A 20,148-nucleotide genomic window follows, 5' to 3' on the forward strand; every position below is an offset into this window, starting at 1 on the left:
TTGAGAAAGAAGCGCAAGTTTATCATTAGCGTACAGTAACGTTAGCTCCGCTAGAGGACTTCATCACTGTCTGTTCCTCTGCCCGAGACTCCCACCTGATATGCCCGTGTTCACTGGACACCATGGGTAATAGTTGAATTATGTCTTCACTATCACCAGCGACGTAGCTAGGGGACTGTATTATAGTCTGTTTACTAACTGCCGTCTTGCTAGTGAGTTTATTCGCTTCCGTCGTTCTCGCATTAACCATAAAGGGCTAACGTTAGGTTTTTAACGTTAGCCAGCTAGCTAAGCTTATCTCATTGATCTAACTGCCTGAAATGGTTGCGCGTAACTTGGCTTTCATTTGGCGTATTATCGTATGTAATGTGTTTTTTGTTCAATAAATGTTAATTTCATGTCGCGACGAGATTATTTTGTTGAGATGGCATATTTTCGCTTAACCTTGCGGAAGAGTACATTTTTACCCCAGTCAATGCCGTGCTGCGGTCAGTTTACTCGTGGCAGTCAGTGATGACGACTACATGCAATGTTATGACATTAGCAGTCCGCTGGCTTGTAGCGCCACCTGCTGTTGTTAATATGCTGTCCAGTACATCACTTTGTAGGCTGGGCTTGATTGATGGTTTATTAACTATTAGATAAGGCAGGTTTGATTTTAAGTCTGAGTAAGCAACCTTGTAAAATGTTCTTGGACACAGAGCTTTACAGTTGCAGCTTAGGAACGGCTCTCTCAATGAAATGTTTCCCCTCCATTCACATTTGAAAGAAAATCTCAAGAGGTGCATGTTTTCAATGGCTTTTGATTGCTCTTAATGTTCTTCGTGTTTTGGAAATTGTCCTTGCAAGTTACTATACTGTTTTGCCTTTTATATTAGTTTCACTCTGTTTTACAAATTGATTTTACAAGTCTTTATCCTGTCCTGTTTTTTTTTTTTTTTTTTTTTAAAAACAACATATTTTCATTGCTGCTTGTCTGAAAACATGCACAGCACTTTGGATAACTCCAGTTTTTATATAAATAAACTTGATTTGATTGTATTCAGGTTAGTAATGTGATCGGATCTTGCTCACTTTGGGACAGCATTCAAATTCACGCTGCTAGGAGTAGCAGGAGACCGATTACTCATGCTTCCAGCAACATTAAACCAAAACGTATGACCTGTATCAGTGGTACTCCCCTGCTTTGTTGAGTATAAATACATTTTGGCAGTGCCAGTAAACACTGAACGATTTCCTGGACTGATAAAGTAGGTGCAACAGTATTTGTTTTAGCGACAGCAGCTGGACTAATGTTAACTACACTAAATAAGTCACTATATGAGGTAAATAATTATTTTAAATAAAACCATTGTGCTTTCAAGTCCACTGTGAGGATCCCACTGTGGGGTTGTCAAGGTTTTAGATCTTGAAAACTGCAGTTCTTTTGTTGAAGTAAAATAGGACAGATGTTTCGTTTGTTAGTTGTGTCCAACACATTTAGTTTAATGTAACTTATTTCTGTAAATGCAGCAATGAAAGGAATTGTACTGCTATTTTCTGTGTTTATTACTTTGGATTTTGTTCCATAGACAGTTGGAAGCTCAGCAACTTTAAATTGTGATTTTGTGTTCCTGAATTTATAGTTCAAGTAATTTGGTGTTGGCTTTGTCTGTTATTCTGATTCCTCATGTATCTGACTGAGGTTTTGCAGTATATATGAGGCTATATCTGTGGCAGAAAATGATTTTATTAACCTGAACAAAAACATCTATTGTATTTAACCTATTGTAGTGATTAATCATAATGATTACTTGTTAATATGATAGACTATCGAATAAGGAAATTGTTTAAAATTGGCAACCCTGTTAGCTCATTGCAGATACCGTAGTATCTGAATATGTATTTTATGAATGTTATTATCATTGTGTCAATGCATGGATTGTCCACCAGAGAGCAGTAACAAGTATAACTTCATCACAATTAATTAACAACCAAATTAAGGTACCATTATCAAAGTTCTTTGTGTTGTTATCAGATATAATAATCAATATTTTTTCATTTAAGATAGAAGTCATCAACATTTTCTCCTTTCTCTAATGTAGAAGATAAATGGGTTTTTGAGGCTATGGTGTACAATTCCCTGCTATATTTTATGTTTATAGGTTTGTCCGATGGCAAGACATTCTTAAAAGTTTGGCTTTTAATAGACAAATAGTGCAGGAAATTCATTTTATTCAATTGATAAGACAAAACAATCTCTCCTCATGGTCCTCTACAATACATTCATTCATTTAATACAAAATATAACTCTAAACACAGCAAACAACAAACTCGATCCATTTTTTTTAACAAAGAGAAATTAGTATTCGTTATTCCAACACACAGCATCTCTACAACAGAATGGGCATCATCGAATAGCCAAATATGCACTACAATAGAAGATAATAGGCAGATGGAGAGTAGGGTCGGAAACCAGAAAACAATAGTGAGTCACACATTACTTAATGAGATTTTTGATGCTGCTTGTGAAATGTAGTGCTGCTCTTCCTAGGGGGTTTGGTAAAGTTGGTAGACATTTCGGGGGACAAAATCATTTCATGGAACATTCATACAAAACGTCCATCCATAGCATCGTATTGTCTGTTATACCAAGCTGTCTGAAACGATTTCTTAGATGACAAATGGTTGAGCTGTGGACATTCAAGTGTTCTGGCTGCGGCTCTAACCAACATGCAAACATCCAGCATGGCAACAGCCTGTTCTTGTCTTTCTCTTGTCATCTGTGGCGTTGTGTCATTTGAATAAAGCTGTGTTTGAAGATGGCCTTTTACAGTGACTCGTCTAAGGAGTGTGTCTGTGCTGGTCACAGTATCTGATCGTTGTCTTTTAAAGCCACACGTCGCTATTGTGCAGATTGAAAATGTTTCAGCAGTTGAGCAGCTCAAAAATATTTGCTGCATAATTGGCAAAATTAAGCCATTTTTTAACAACAGCACTAGAAATGAGATCTTTATCTTTTTGTGTAACAAAACAAAAAACACCATTCTCATTCTGTGTTTATCTTTTTGGTCAGTGAGTTTTATTTAAAACATCAAAGGACACACAGATGCACAACCATCATCTACAGACGAATAAAAAGAGGAAGAATCTATGGCTATATAGAAAAAATATAGGAAATAACAGTGAGACAAATAAGTAAAATACTAGCAACAGTTTTAAAATAGAAATGAATTACACCTTCTTAAGGAGTTTTGAATGATATTTCTTAGTTTTTATCCGTGATTAAGTTAGTTTAGTGGTCATGGAGATGGATGTATGGACATGCAGCCCTCAACATTAGTGTTGGGTTATTGGTGTTAGGTTTTCCACTTTAAGGACTTATTAAGGTTAAACATTAGGGGTTATTACTGACCTTGAAAATACTACTAGGACTTACTATCTTATTACCTGTATCTACTTAATATTTAATATGTTTTAAAATGTTTTTTTGGAATGAATTGAGATCATTTTCTACACTAAAAGTATATTTTCAGTTCATCTTAAAAGCTGAGCAAAGTACATATATTTTTACTTATATTAGTTTTATATTTAGACAAATTTTCTATATTATGACTTGCGTCCTGGTGTTGAATTTGTGACGACTCTTTACAGGGTTTCCAACATGTTTTTGTATTTGTTCGTTTTTTCTCCTACACGACCTGAACGCAGCGCAGTATCTTCAGTATGAACTCCCCGTCGTCCCTGCACATCCCACAATGCTGTGCGGCGAAGCCTCGCTGCCTTTACGTTAGAGATCAGCTGAGCCCGTTCATCGCTGCAGTCACAGAGCGCACTGCTGCCAGCGGCTCGGGATCGGAGCGGCTCGGCGCTGCTCGGCATCTCTCTGCTCGGGTTCGGACATCATCTTAAACCCCCCCTGATCGGCAGGAGAAGGGGCTTTTTACAACCCCTGCAAGAATGTGACTCTTATTTCTACCCGTTTTTGATTCTTATTTTTTTTTTTACCTCGGTAAATGGCTCGGTAAATTGCGGATCGAGTAGACGTTTTGATCACATTGTTTTTCTATTATTTCGTTCATCATCTGTGCCCCTCAGTGCGGAATACACCTGGACTGGTTTCAGGGTAACCGACTGGGGCTGGGAGATTCCTCTTTTTTTTTTTTTTTTTTTAACCGGGAGTGGGCAATAATATGTCCAGGCGAAAACAGACCAACCCCTTCAAAGTTGACTGTAGGTATTCCAGGTATTGTCTATTACTATTTCACGAGTTATTTATCCATGTCACGTCCATTTTTCATGTCTACTCTGGTTGGTTGACAGGGATATGTTGCTTTCCTTTGCATTAGTTGGTTTCTGCTTCTTGTAATTCATTTAAAATAATGCATCTTCATGCCATCACGTGTGTGTTTTGTTAGAAAATGACATTTAATCAGACATTTTTAGGTTTGGGTTTGCATAAAACAGTTTTCTTGGCAGTGCGGTGTTTGAGATCTCATTTTCACTTTGTTATGTGTGAGCACTTCAGTGACTGATCAGGCGCCTTTTTAATCATCGCTTTGAGGAGTTATGTGGCCTTAGTTACACATGTATGAACACATAAAAGAGACAGAAATATAGTGGAATAGTAAATCAAAACAAACACGTGGAAAATACAATCCATGAAAAGGAAAATGCTAAGTAACTGAATGATACAGGTAATAACTGAATGAGCACACCTCTGGCTACTGACTTTGACAAACAGCATGACTTGTATGCTGTTGGGGTCTAATGGAGCTCATCACTTTAATCTCCTCTCCACTCATGTTAATATCTCTGCTTTCAAACTGATAAATGTGTGTGCAGACTTTTCGAAGAAGCCAATGTGATGTGATAGCATCTTGCATCAGAACTTGTGGCTAACCATCTTCCTGGCTTGTGTTCGGAGATGTTATCTCTGTCGATTAGTTTAAGAGAAATACTTCTTAGTCATTGAAAAGAAACAGGCTTAAGAGTCTCATCACAACTAGCGCATTGATAAACTGCGACCAGAGGGAACAAGCGTTTCAACTTTTAGATGCCGTGGATCTGTATGCTGTTGATTTGGTTTGCTGTGACGTCTCAGTTTTAGTTCAGGATTGCAGGAAAAAGCAGTACAAACCAGCAAAACTAATGGAAGCCCTAACTTTATAAAAATAAATGTGCTGTTGCCTTGTGCTTTATCGGTGTTTCTGTCATTCTTCCTTTATGGAATGAGACTTCCACAGCTGCGCGGACTCTATCATACATATTTCTGACATGGATTAACTTCTAGCGTTTCTGAGTGGCTTATTGGCCTTGAGCAGCTTTTTATCATATGCAGGGCTTTCCTGCACACTGTCAGCAGCACTTTACTACTGTAATGTATGTAGTGTAGTAGAGCTGAAATGATTGGCTAATCAATTAATTGTCAACAATTTTGATAATGATGTGATTAATACATGCCCTTTTTGAAGCAAAAGCAGGTTTTTTTTAAAGCAGCAACACAATCTGAGCCGACAGACATCTGGTTTCTGCTGCTTAAATGTGAGGGTTTGTTGCATGTCTCCGTTTGACTTATTTTTAAACTGATATTTTAGATGTCTGGACTTTTCTTTAAACAAGCTCTTTAAAGATGGGACCTTGAGATCGAAGACATTTTCGCTGACAGTTTTTTGTCTTTATATAAGCCAAAATGTTTCTCTATCACTGACAAATAGTCTCAGATTTTTCCGAAGCAAATTCATTTTAATTGAAACACAGATCAGAAATTCTAGGGAGACCCCTGATGTAGATTTAAGATTGGTGTCGCTTGACTTCTGGCCTCCTGTCAGAATCCCCTTGTTGCTGGACAGCATGCTGACCTCTTATCTTAGACAAGTTTCTCTCCACTGAAGGGGATTTTCCAGTGTAATCTACTGAAGTAATGCATGCTGCAGCCGTCTTTTCTAAACATAGTTTAAACAGCCTTAGAAATATATCTCGCACTTGTGACAGCAGTAATCCCTGTGAGCTAATAAGCTCACACCTACAAGAGTCCAGAGTGGGAGCTGAAAACCCTCAGGAGGCTGGAATACAATGTCATATTGACATAGGTTAGTGCACTTCATGCTGGGACAAATGTCATAACATTTTTTTTTCAGACTCGCCTCCCGCTGTGTCACTGGAGTGTGAGTTCAGGCACTGGGTTTTTGTACGCTGACTTTCCCTCAGCTTTGCCTTGATTGTTTTACCTGTCTCTTCTTGTGAGGTATGAATTGCATGCACTGAGCTGTCCCCCCCTGAGAGGGTCAGACAGACAGACAGACTGACAGACCAGACAGGCAGGGAGACAGTCTGACAGGCAGGCAGGCTGACACACACACACACACACACACACACACACACACACACACACACACACACACACACACACACACACACACACACACACACACACAGGGAATTCCAGACAATGATACAACAGTGCTGTCTAGCAATTTATTGTTCTTCCTCGATTTAATGTACAACAACACCCAGAAGAACTGCATTGTATGAGAAGTAACTATGACTGAAGGTGGTGCGTCCTTTCTCCAGCACAAGGCTGCGTTGTTCAAGTGACACATTAACTTTTTTAACATTATATCAGGATGTCTTGCTGTGGTTTCAAAATTGCTTTGGACATAAAAGCATACGCTCAGAAAAATCTTAACTGTTAACTGAATTAAATTATGACAAACAGCACCTTATTTCAGAATGTTTCATATTTTTGGATGTTTAGGGTTAGGGTATATATATACTTTTTTTTTCTACATATATTCAGTGTCAACAGTACAGATATAAATGAATGTCCTCACACTATGTTTTCTGTCAAATATTTGAACCAAAAGTATGAAGTTTTCCCTCACATGTTCTCTTCAGTCCAAATGTTTGCCGATTATATGTAAATATCTTGTGATTTCATGGTAACAGAGTAGTCCTGTGGGCAGATCAAAATCCCTGTGTAATTATTACTTTTTGTTGTGTTTGTCGGGGAGACTTTAGGTTAACGGCAGGCTAACGAACCAGGGAAAATCTTCCTCAAGACAAAATGTTTAATCGCTTCATCACTTCTGCAATATTAAGTCACCGGTTAATCAGAGTGAGAATTGATCAGATGTCTGGCCTGCCATCCACACTCTCCTGTGTGAGCGTGGATGGAAGACAGGGGCCCCATCACTTCCTGCAGATTCAGACGGTGTTGTGTGTCTGCATGTGTATGTGTGTGTTTTGGAGAGGGACGGCGGCTGAAAAGGAGAAGGAGGGGCCTTTGAATTCAACAGGACCCCCATTGCTTGGTGTTTGAGTAGAGTTTTGGCATTCTATCTTTTGTCTGTTTTGTTTTGCGCGCTACCCCCCTACTCCACCACCCTGCCACTCCCCCCTCCAGCACACCACCCCTTCTCTCTCTCTCTCTCTCTCTCTCTCTCTCTCTCTCTCCACTCTCCCTCTCTTCTGTGTGTCTGTTGGCTGATGAGTTTGTCTCTTTGTCTGGATTCAGTCAGACACTGCGTCACCTCCTGCCTACAGACACACAGACTCAGAGATAACATCACAGTGGCAGAGACTGAGGGAGTGGGGAGGGAGGGAGCAAGGAGAGACAGATGTACAGACAGAGCCTTAGCAGTAGGGGGATGGGTATCTCTCACACATCAATCACTGGCTATGTGCCGAGGAGCCAGCTTGTTGTAGTAGTTCATAGTTCAATACTCAGACCCACTCTACCACTGCTAATGAATGCTTGGATTTCTATGGGAAAAGTGCCCAAACTGCATTCACTTACCAACTTCTCACAAGTAGTCCAATAGCAAAATGACAAACCTCAAGATTGTACTTCTGTCAGCCTCAGACACAGGGAGTGAGAGAGAGTGCGCAATACCTTTAGGATTGTGATGAAGGCTGTAATTACTTCTGTCAGTCTCAGGTAACTGTAGTCAGGATCTCTCTCCTATCTCTGATCTGTGTTAATGGAGCCAGGGCACACAAGGGATGAAAATTGGATTTTAAGCTATCATTAATTTTAGCTACCTAAAGTGGGATGTTCTTGTGTGTGGATGCCAGAGGAGCTTTCAACAAAACTGTCTCCAATGGAACAGTGTTGGCAGTTAAATGCACGTTTGCAGGGTCAAGTGTAATAATAACAGAAGTGATGGGATTGAACCTCATCCTGCAAGTGAAAAAGGGCTACCATGTGACAAAGAGTGGCATCACAGGGAGATAAATGAGACACATATGGGCTGTCATGGTATGAAGCTCCATCCTCCCCCTCAGAGCTGATGGTATAGATATGGAAGTAGTCAGAGCTACATCTAAGCAGGGAGGACAGGGGGAGAGCCAGGCTGTTCACTGTGTGGGTGGTGCTGAGAGAGAGAGAAATGCAGCGAGTAGCTAAGCAGTTAGCTAGAGGAAAAGAAGTGCAGGCTGCTTCCCCCATGGGACTGCAGCATGGCTGGCGGAACAGCTAACATGTATTTGCGAGTGTATATGTGTGTGAAAAAATGGGGGTTGGGATGCAAATGAAGTTAATGTGCATGCATATATGTCAGTGGGCTCGCCTTGCTGTCTGTCTTAGCATGCATAATGTTTCAGTGGTTCATATGAACCCAGCCTAGTCTGCAAAGAAGTTCTTCAGCATCCACATCTTGTCCCCAAAGTCTTGAGAAAAATGTAGAATTGTATCAATAATTTACTGTCTGGGGCTGCATTCCGTTTTGTAGACTGTGTTGCTGTGATCACAGGTTTCACTTTGTCAGCATATCGTATTGCTGTATTACTTTTAACCATTTTGTCCTTAATCAGCTAACAACATGTTCTCAGTTCAGAAGCCCTGGATGTTTATGATGTCCTCCTAAAAGTATGGACAATATAAGAACCCACATCTATAGGTGAACGCACTAGTATTGAAAAATTCATACCTTCTAGTGGTACGCTGTAACAGCAGATGCTGTTTCTATGTTGCTATGGAGATAAAGCACTCATATGCTGGATATAAACTCAGGGTAAAAAGGTGACTTCTGTGCTAAAACAGACTTCATTTATTGGCATGCTCAGCTCCATATTAAATAATATGAATCAACTTATTTTAAAAATCTTGTTATATGTGAAATCAGCTCCTCAGAAGGTCCTGCCACCATGGTGGACAGTCACAGAGGCATCTGTCTGCCTGTATGTTCTGCCTGCATTGTTTATGGTATGCAGGAAATTGTGCATTGTCACACAATAACTGTCTTCTAAATTGTGAAGCTTGATAGGTTTGGTCTTCCATCCCTGTGCTCCAGACATTTGCAGCTGAAAAAAAGTATTTCCAGTTCATCTGCTTTCAGTTTCTGTTCTTTAAATTCTGAACTTGATTCTTTCATTCAATGTCCTTCACCGTCTTTTTAAAGAGACTGATTAACAGTGTAAATGGTAATATAACATCTGTGAGGATAGAGGGCTTTATCACGTGATACATAATGTTATTATATTCTTTATCTCTTGTGTTAAGCTTTTATTTCCCTGTAGGTTTAGCATACACAAAGCAACACTTAGGCTAGTATAAGAGGTGAGGAGACTCTTGTTACGAGCATAATAGGTGTCCCTGAAAGAACTCCTCACTTTTTGTCTCCAGTCAGCCCATTGTGCTCACTAGAAGCATGTATCTTACTGACTGCTGTTTTCTTTTTTCTTCCAGGGCCATTCCACACTTCAGGCATCGCAGGACTACAACATACTATTAACATGGATGGCAGGGACGAATTCACCGAAGACAGTGAATGCTGCAGCAACAACTCCCAGGAAATCCAAGGGCAGGATAGCCTCTCAGGTACAGGATGGAGGGACGGGACAGGAAAGGACTGATGGACTCTGTAGGAACGTCCTCGGACTGACGGGTGTTAGTGAGAGTAAGCCCTGCTCTGTGCTCTGTTGTCTGTCTGTATTGATAGGGCTGTGTTTGCCTCCATAGAAGACAGCGATAGCGACCCTGACAACCACGGTGAAGACTCGTCCTCCAACACCTCTGCCGACGACCACATGACCACCAAGAGAACGCAGTGCCGCCTACAAGGAGCGGGAGTCAAAGAGGTGAGAGGGCCACTACCCACATCAAACAGACAAATGTCCTGGAGTAAGAGAAGCCACTTTGACCTCTGTTTTTTATGATTCTAACGCACCATTTTGCTCTCGTGTTCTTAATGGTATTGTTTTTTTTTTTTGTTTTTTTTTAAATACTGAAAATTTTGCCTCGTCTTGGATTAGTTCAGATGCTGCCTATATGATACAATATAGGACATAAAGGATTTCCCATGTACCTAATTATAAGTCACCTGTTTTATTTCAAGATACGTGGTTTATAAATAAGGTGGTTCTTGTAGCAACATTTGTGTGGGCTGTGAAAGTGATAAAGTTCATATCCGGGATTTTTTTTTTGGTTCAGCTCTCATCCATATGAATCAGCAGTTAATGCGAATGCTAGTTTTAATCTAGATGTCCATGCTGCATTGAATTTGTTTTGCAGCAGTGTTTGTCATTATAGTGTAGTTTTACCAGGTTTAGTTAAAGGTTAATGAACAGCTAATGTGTTCCACCTGAGAAAAAGAGCAGACACAGCAGAACAGGAAACACTGTAACCGATGTACTGGTGTGTTGAGACTTGATGTTCTGTCATCAAACACAAACTGTATTTCAACCACTAAAACCACTAAAAACTCATCTCTGTGTATCGGAATTACATATTTCAATTTTTTAATTTTTTTTGCCATTAAAACTCTGCTTCCTTCCTGCCTTAAAAATGGCTTAGACTGGGTGCCCCAGTAACTCAACTGGTTGAGTGGGCAACCCATAAACAGGGGTTATAGTCCCCAACACAGCGGCCATGACCATTTGCTGCATGTCCTTCCCCCACACTTCTCCCCACGTTTCCTGTCTTTCTCTCCACCGTCCTCTATAATAAAGGCTTAAAAGGCCAAAAAAATGGCTTAGACGTCACTCTACCCTTCTTGAATGTGCAAATCTACAAAGTGTCATCGCTTCACCAATGAAGCAATGAGACTTTATAGAGTTAGATCACTGTAGCTCGAGCACACCAGTGTGCCGACAGCTCTGCGCTCACTACAAACTACTCTATTCTACTCAATGACAAGTTGTAATATTGGAGTAATTCAGCCACATATGAGAATAATGAGAATGAAAGTCATGCGTATGAAACTCCTGAAGTCTAAATCTGTGTTTTTGAGTCACCAGTACACTGCAGCTTCAAGGTGGAAATACACAGCAACAGCATTGACTGCCTATTACACTCCCGATGTGTTTAGCTTGTAATACACAAAATATGGACATGTTGGCGAGATTAAAAAAAGAAGAATTTCATCTGAGGGGGTCTTTAAGTGTGGAAATAGAAATGTAATATTCAAATAGTACAGGTACAGGATGGAGGGATGGGACAAATGATAAAACTTGTCAATGAAAGTGCTTTAGAATGTCCTATTATTATCGAGAAATTGTGTAATGTGTGACACTGTGACTTTTGTCAACCAAATTCTACCACTGTGCTCTTAGAACAAGTAAAGTGACGAGCACTTCCATTTAATAAACGCCCCTGGTGGCAGCCAATATGTTTTGTGGCTGGACCTTCTGTTTGAAAATGTTCTGTAATTCAGCTTGAGCTTGAGTCACATCTGTGACAGCACACAGCATCATGTTGCTGTTAATGAGTCACTGGGCCTTGCGAGAATTTTGCAAAAAAGCCTTCAGATAGAAACATATGAAGCTAGTAGTGAACTCATAAAGGCCTGTTACACCTGCCAAGATACAGACAGTGAATATTCTACAAATAAGAAAATGTTTCATCATATATAATAACTCAAATAATGTTTGAATCCGATTGTATTTTTTGTCAAAACTGATTTAACACACTGTGAGTTGAACATAAATTTGCAGAGATATGTTGAAATACTGAGGTGATCTTTGCATGCAGCGTTAGTTTGCTCTTAAAATGTGTTTTAATGGAGCTTCACTTTCGTCAGGAGAGCGAGGAAGGGGCAGACCACGGCAACAACTTTGTTTGTCCTCTCTGCACGCTGGATTTTAGCAGCCCTGAAAAGCTCATCTCTCATGTCTACCAGGTGAGATCAACATTATGTCACCGGTCCTAATCTAGTGCAGAACCAAGAAAACAAAGCAACTTAAGTTTTATTTTAGTGTGTTGTCTGCTGTCTCATCTAGTGCTTACTATGCCATGTAACTGCACAGAAGTCTTTTGTTTTGCGGTGTTGTTTAACGAAAACAGCAAATAAACCAAACAAAGTAGATTTATGTTAGTACAAACTGATGTTAGCTGCATTCAGTGCCAAATATTTTGAAGATTATACAATGTAATTATTGCTTTCTTCATAATGCTGGTGTTGCAGGTAATTTTTTCATCTAGTCTTTTTTAACTCTTTTAACTTTTAACTGTCGTTTTACAGTAATCCACACCTCTTACAATGTATCTTCGCTAGTGCCTGTGAACACTCTTACTTTCAGCCACTGCTTTGTATTGTAATCTGACTTTGCATAATTCACACCATTACCACTTCACACATTTATTTTTCCAAATGTCAGTCAGTTTGTGGTTCTTGCACTCAAAGTTTCTGATGGATAAATGTGCATGCTGTTACTTTAATGTTGAGCAACTACAACAAAGTCTTTCTCTTAACCTGTGTGGATCGTACGGACAGTGGCACAAGACTGTTAACTGCTACTGTTACTGTGTGTAATTGATGTTGCAGGAACAGTTCTTTGCACTGAGTCACCCGAGGACTCAAATCATCTGTACAATTTGAAATATCCTGTAATTTAAATGAACCAGCTTTGTTTTTTCAATTATATTTCAGATGCACGTTGTGCACATTCATGATGTTATTGTTCAATTTCAGAACCAAAAATGTTGCCTTTTTTTCACAAAAATTATTCCGTTTTGGATAAAGTCCTGTTTTTATCCCAAATAAATCATTGTTATAACCATTATTTTTTAGCATTCATAAAACTGAGTACCATTAAATTATATTTTTCAGGTTCATTCATTTTGAAAGATCTGTTTCCACTGAGCAAAAACAGGCTTCACTTGTTGTGCAATTCCCTCTTTTTGATGTAGTCACAATTCCATCGTCGATCACTTTGTTCCTTTTCTAAATTTTGAGAAGCAGCTATAGCAAAAAGTTGTCATTTTTTAATGTTGGTGGTGATCGGTTTCTTGTTCTCATCGTGTCTTTCTGTCTTGAACAGCACACGACTATGATGAGCAACACCAAGAGCTATGTGTGCCCAGTGTGTGGGCGAGCCCTGAGTTCGCCTGGCTCACTTGGACGGCATCTTCTCATCCACTCCGAGGACCGCCTCTCCAACTGCGCTGTCTGTGGTGCACGCTTCACAGACACCAACAACTTTAACAGGTTTACCTCATCTACACTGTAGCTCGTCTCAGGTCTTAATGCAGATTATTTTTCATTTTTTAAAGAAGAATTCAAAAGTTTCAGATGTGACATTATCAATATACACTCATTATCATGGCTAAATTCTGGTATTTGAGTAGATAAAAGACAAATAATAAATTATATTAAATCTCATCGTGTAGCATGTTTCTGTTTTGTTATTTGATACTGTTTTCATTAACAGTTTAACTCCTTATCAAAGGTCAAACAATGATTTTGAATGATTGTATACGTAGATTGACCAGTCTTTCAAAAGACAAATATTTAGGCTGTGAAACGGTGAAATCTATCAAAAAGACTGCATTCTGACAATTATAAATGAAAGTATGTCTGCAGTTCAGTGCAGTCGAACACAATGGAGGAGTGTAAATGTGAGGTTAGGCAGAATGCAGACATGAGGGATGAATAAAATTAGTACTGGAATGACAGATTTAATGGAAATAAACTTGCATGTTGCTTAGCAACTACCATTACGTTTCACATTTAAACAGCACATCCAAGGTCAGGATGCACAGAAGAAGGAGAAGCAGTGAGAAATCATAAAGAGCAGAGAAGAGAAAAGTCTTGAGCTGTTACAGTTGGCAGCAAAGGTGTTACTAAGTTTAGCAAAAAAACCCACCAGGAATATATAGGAACTGAGGGGGAAGATAGAAGAAATGCACCTTTAACGTGTATAGAAAATCCATTTATTTATGTTTGAGACAGCTACCATTAAATAAGTGTAAGTTACACTGTTATTCTATAAATAATGTGACTGTCTCCACTCAGCTACATATTCCATACATACATGCAGCAACAGGGATAGATAAGAGAACTTAGTAAGCATCTGGAACACATGTTTTAGTCTCACAGTGTTATCTGAACACTCCTTCTCTTAACTTTTGGCAGTGTGTTAAATGTCCTTCTCAGCTAGCAATAGATGATGTCACACACAGTCTTGTTCATCTCTGAAACAAATCATTCGGGAAATGAATAAGATGAAATGAGTCATCTTTTACCATTTGGACAAAATGGTTTCAAATCATGTCAATTAAAGCAGCTTGATAGATGCAGCTAAATTTGACTTCTGTCTAAATATGTGACTGTGTGGACCAGGTTGTGGTTATAATCTGTTGGATGGCAGATAAAAGAATATGAAGCAACAATACTAGCTCTTTAACAGATTTTCTTGTAGACTAGTAAAAATAGATAAAAGCACTTTTGTTATTTAAAAACTTGATTTGCTCATCAGCTCTGAGGATGAAAATCATAGTAACAAAGAAACAAAGAAAACTAAATTTGACAGGGAAAATGTTCAATGAAGTATTAACATTTGCTTTTAAAGTGTGTCTTTATTCAGACATAGTTTGACCGGTGAAACAGTGAAGACAGAGCAGGAAGACTTCAGATTTAGACAGGCACAAGCGTTCTATTAGGAATCTGATATTTCTATGAAAACCTCCAGACATTAAAAAAAAAAGTATGTTTCACCTTCATCATGATGATCATTGCTGTATCCTGTCTTAGGGAGAAGCTTAAAGATGTCCTTGACACAACCAGGATGGATGTCGGTGGAAGGGACCCCTGCTCCCTGTCTCAGTCTCTCTCCAGCAGCCCCATGAGCAGCCCGGGCCCCGGCTCTCACCCCTGCCACGGACCGGGACCAGGACCTAGCCCCAGCCCCAGCTCATGTCAGGGTCCTCGCTCATGTCAAGCGCCTGAACCCAATCCCAACCTATGTCAAGCCCATCGTACCTGCCAGGGACCGGGCCACATCTTGAACCAGTGTCAAGGGCCTAGACCATGTCACGGTCCAGGGTCTGGACCATGCTCTGGCCCAGGACCTTGTCCAGGCTCTGACCAAGGACCCTCCTTTCCTTCACTGCCTGACAGTCTCCTCTCTGAAGGGCCTTCACTCGCATCTATCCCCGATGCTCTTAACTCCTCTTCTTCAGGCCTTCCTCCCATCCCTGACATCCTGAGCCCTATGCCGGTGTATCCAGCCGGAGTGCTGCTGGTGTGCAACAGCTGCGTGGCCTATCAGCAGTTAGTGGAGGCCCAGTCGCCGATGCGAAAGTGGGCTCTGCGTAGGAAGAACGAACCCTTGGAAGCTCGCTTGCAGCGTCTGGAACGCGAGCGTACGGCGAAGAAGAACAAGCGGGCATGTGAGACAGAAGAGGAGAGGGAGCTGAGGAGGCTGCGGGACCGAGAGGCCAAACGCATGCAGAGGATGCAGGAAACGGAGGAGCAGCGGGCACGTCGGCTGCAGAGAGACAGGGAGGCCATGCGTTTAAAGAGGGCCAACGAGACGCCAGAGAAGAGGCAGGCCAGGCTGATTCGCGAGAGGGAGGCAAAGAGAATCAAGCGACGCCTGGAGAAGATCGACCCTGCTCTGAGGACACAGATAGAGCATGATCCTGCCGCCATGGCTGCTCTGACAGCAGACATGAGTCTCTTTCAGTTCCCCTGCCCTATGCCTGTCCCCTCCATTGATAATGGTCTTTTCATGAAGCTGCCCTAATTGGACTAGGCCACTGGGGGGGAAATCAACTGGCTTCTAGCAGCATTATTAACCTCTGCACTGCGCCATCAGGCTGCTGTGGTCCCAGTGAACCATTCCAAGCTGGTTTCCTCCCAGCTTCTTCTGTGTGGAACACCTTCACACACAAACTGCTTTGTTAAATACAACAAACATTTCTTCAATTTCTAATTTATTAAAGTCTAGAAAACCTTGGGAACAGGGTCGAGAATGTTTCATATCGTGTGGATGATGAACTAAGAGCATGTTGTAAAGAGATTTATCTGTACGTCAATGGACAAGCAGATTGACACAGTTCATTCTAGTAGGAGCAGTTACACTTCCTTTGAGGAATAAGAATCTTTTGCACATGGACCTTCAGTGATGGGAGTGGGGACTTTGTAGCCACAGCCCCCTCCTCTCTGGTCCACTCCGCCAACCCAGTGACTCGGATTTACTGGTAGCTACACCTCTCTCTTCAAGCTGCTGCCGTGGGTCCCTGAGAAGTTCATATTCAGTCTAACTACTACCTCAGCCGGCGCCGTACTTGCGCCTTTCTGTCCTGTGGCTTACTGCGTTCCAACTCCAAGCTTCCAAAGCTCTATATGTACTGTACACAACTACAGAGGATGCAGGTTGTTTTCCACAATTTGTGTTTATATTTATCATTCAGGCACTTTTATAGGACACATACATTCGCAGGAGCAACTCATTTACTGAAGCTGTTACTACTTTTAATTCAGAGCATTTGATTCGAGTGTTTCTTAGCTGATAAGCTCTGAATGTTTGTCCTATTGAACACACCCAGTGTTGAGCAACATTCCGTTCTCCTGAGTTGTACATCTTAATGCATCCGCCTCTTTACATTATCTTTGCCAAGATTTCAATCTCTTTTCATTACACTCCAAATATTTTGCCAATGTCATTTCTTTTTTTTTATGTTCTGTTACAGAGCTTCTTCTCTGGCTCATAAAAACTCAGTCTCTGCTGCTGTTATTGTACTGTACAATACATTAGTTACCTCTTCTATATATATATATTGGGCTCATTCCGTTAAAGAATATTGTGCTAAAATGTTCCATTAGGTGGTCAAAAGGAAACAGTACCTAATATGTTACCTGTTCACCTCAGAATTTGTCACGTTACTTGAATTCTGCCCACAAAGATGCATTTGTTTTCCTGGTTCTGAGTAAATTACAACATGAATGTGGGTTATTATTGTTAATATCTAGAGAATCATACACAGATACATGCAACCTCTGCTTTGTGCAATTTGTGTAGCATTCATATGAATTGTAAAGCTGCAGTAACTTCAAAAATGTATACCACTTAAATTTAGGTTATTTTTTATATCCATAAGTCAGCAGAAACATATTTATTGAGTCACATAACAGGTGGAAATTATTTTAAACGCCAACAAAACAATGTTTTTTTTGTTTCTTTGTTCCGTTACTGAGCACAGGGGCTACTTTCATGACACATACAGCCCTTACCGGGAGATTTTATTAATCTGTATTCATTAACCTCATTCCAGCACATATTTATGCAATATGATGTGAATATATTTTTCTTGTAAAAGTGTTTGGGGTACTTTGTTGGTAGAAAACTGTTTTGATGCTTATTTTCGAGGCCATGTTTGGATATCCCTTGTTTCATTTGCTGCCTGTAAGGTTACCTCCAGTTTATTTGACTTTGCTTCTCCAGATGCAAACATTTACAGTGTCAAACGAGCAGTTTCAGAAGTATTCTTCAACAAATATGACGAGTAGTGGTTCTGTTTGAGTCACTCCTAGATGAGAGTCAGTCTACCTGGCGGTTTGTTGCAGCAATTTTAACAAAGAAGAAGAAAAAAAATGTCTAGGGACTTATAGGGGCTTTTCTGGGAGTGCATCAAACCTCTATGCAACAGATGTGCTATTTATCAAGGGAAATGAATTCACTTTTCACTGAAACTATGCAGAATGCGACTTTAATTTAAACAAGACTTCAAAGTATAGAGTTCAGGTTCTCAGGCAATTTAACTCAGTGAGAGGACTCAGAGCCTTGATTCAACACCCCGGTCCATAAGATTGATTTATAGACCTGATGTGATAGTAACAGGTTTAGGTAGTTGTATGACTTTTCTAGAGACACTTTTGTCTTCTCAGATACGTTCTCTCTTCCTAGTTCAGCACATAAGAGCAACAGGGTCTCACTGCCATCCTATTCATGACAGACACTCTACCAAGGGCAGATCACTGTTTTCAGAAAAAGGCTTCAGGTGTCATTTATTTCTCTTCTCCTCTCTCAGAATATGAATACTGGGTATTCTCAGAGGTTGCTCTTTGATATTGCTGTGATCCCCTTTGTCCTGCAGTGGAATAATGGGACAGAAAAACATCAGCGTCAGTGGTCTGGCATACTATTGCAAAAGGAAGTACTGTGGACTCTGAAGTGGCGCTGGTCTTTACGAGCAGTTCTCTCAGTATGGATTAGGTAAGCACTGCATGTCGTGAAACTGCACTTGTCCTAGAATGGTTCAATATGAGCTTGTGTTCTACTGTTAGTTTATGCCTGCCTGTTTTTTACAGTTTAATCAAAAATATGTTGTTGAAAATGTTGGCCTTTCTATATTAATTCTATCAGGATTTTCTCTCAATGTCCATGTTTACAAAATAAATCTGAACAAGGCCAAATGAATGAGCTGAACTGCTAACGACTGATGTATCATTGCATTCTGACTGGATGGCACTTCGGGGACGTCATCCTCTGTTACTGGATTAACAGATGTACAGACCACGATGAAACCTGGTGAAGAATGTGGAAATAAACATTGAGTTTATTATAATGTTAGTGTTCAGCATTGTTTCCCTCGTCTTTGCCTGTTTTGTGTACAGTTATTTCTTACAGGAGTGATATCTACTCAAGTACTGTACTTTTTTTTCAGTATTTCAGTTTAGTTTTCTGTACTTTAAAGCCATCAAAATTTAAAATTAAAGCAGAAATGCTTTTTTACATAAGCATAATTGTGATATTAAATCACTAAAAAAATGTTTATAGTGATGTTGAAATTCAGATTCCATTATGCTCTTAAATGTTTTTTGAATTTGTATGTTTTGAATTTCTCAATAGTTTTTAGCTGGTTCCCAAATTTAATTTAGATCTTGTTACATATAAGTACATTAAAGTGGCTGAAATTATCACTGAAACTCTAAATTCATCCAGTATAATTTACTTAGTTTCTGTCTGCTTGACTTTTTAAATTAGTTGGACTAATTAATTTTGAATAACTTCACTACAAATTGAAGATAATTTCTATCTGAATTAGTGAAACCTAGAAAATAAGCCCACTTAATATAACTTTCATAGCTTTCAGGTTTATACTACATTTGCCAGCTGTTTATTTTACTGTTTACATCAAGATTTGACCTATAAAACATGATAAACTTGTAGAATTATTACAGGTTTAACTAACCAACAGTACATAAAGTAGCTTCAGTTAACTCCAGCATTAAAATGACTCCATAGCAATCAGTGTTCTGAAATGGTCAATTCTGCTTATAGAGTTTCACTGAGGTGCAGTGATTCTGGCTTAATTAAAGCATCTCAGACCACTCCTTCTGTAAATGCCACAAAAATTTTAAAAAATAAAGTAACTAGAGACTGTGATACATGTCAACATGTTGACTTTACCAACCTGAAGTACTCAGCAGTCAGTACTACAGGCCTGGTGTTGTTTTCACCTTGTGTGTCATCGGGGTAAAATGCGGTCCTTGTGACACCTACTGTAGCTGAGACTGCCACAGAGGAGTTTTTGAATACTTTCACAGGTATTTCTAAGTTTGGCTGTGGACAGATTTTGTCAACACGGCAGTCAGAAGCAGTCGTGAAACTTTACAGGTGTGTAGGTGGAGTTTAAAATGAAGATAGGTGTGGTCCAATGCTGGAGTACTGAGAAATGCTGTAATAATATAGTTAAAAAATACAGAGTAATTAGGAGTCACAACATGTTGAAGGATGTCACATTTAGTGTTTTTGGGATGTTTCACATCCATTTCAGCATTTCTCAGACAGACATGAATCACATTTGTGGTAGTTTCTTGCTGCAGATGGTGTGTTCAGGGCCACATTTTTCCATAACAACACACTCAGACAGACTCACAAGGTGAAAACAATGTGACTGAATTGAATGAATATATTTTTGTACATTCCCCTTGTGCCCATGCC

The 20,148-nt window shown here is 39.8% G+C and overlaps 1 protein-coding gene across 8 annotated transcripts; it reads left to right on the plus strand.

The window, feature by feature from the left end:
- The first annotated feature begins 2 nt into the window (after positions 1-2).
- znf821 (zinc finger protein 821) lies at positions 3-18,774 on the plus strand. 8 transcript variants are annotated; one of them, XM_023266697.3, is made up of 6 exons: positions 3-126; positions 9,668-9,799; positions 9,941-10,059; positions 12,000-12,098; positions 13,240-13,406; positions 14,952-18,774. In XM_023266697.3, exons 1-6 carry the CDS (start codon positions 123-125, stop codon positions 15,943-15,945), a joined length of 1,515 nt encoding a protein of 504 aa, XP_023122465.1. In that variant the 5' UTR covers positions 3-122; the 3' UTR covers positions 15,946-18,774. The 8 variants fall into 8 exon arrangements, with proteins under 8 accessions (XP_023122465.1, XP_054865098.1, XP_035802483.1 ...); XM_055009123.1 differs by lacking the exon at positions 3-126 and adding an exon at positions 3,568-4,212 and having other exon boundaries at positions 9,944-10,059; positions 12,003-12,098; XM_035946590.2 differs by lacking the exon at positions 3-126 and adding an exon at positions 3,574-4,212 and having other exon boundaries at positions 9,944-10,059.
- Positions 18,775-20,148: the final 1,374 nt, after the last annotated feature.

Source organism: Amphiprion ocellaris, chromosome 1 (genome assembly GCF_022539595.1).
Source record: "Amphiprion ocellaris isolate individual 3 ecotype Okinawa chromosome 1, ASM2253959v1, whole genome shotgun sequence".
Taxonomy (NCBI): Eukaryota; Metazoa; Chordata; class Actinopteri; family Pomacentridae; genus Amphiprion; species Amphiprion ocellaris.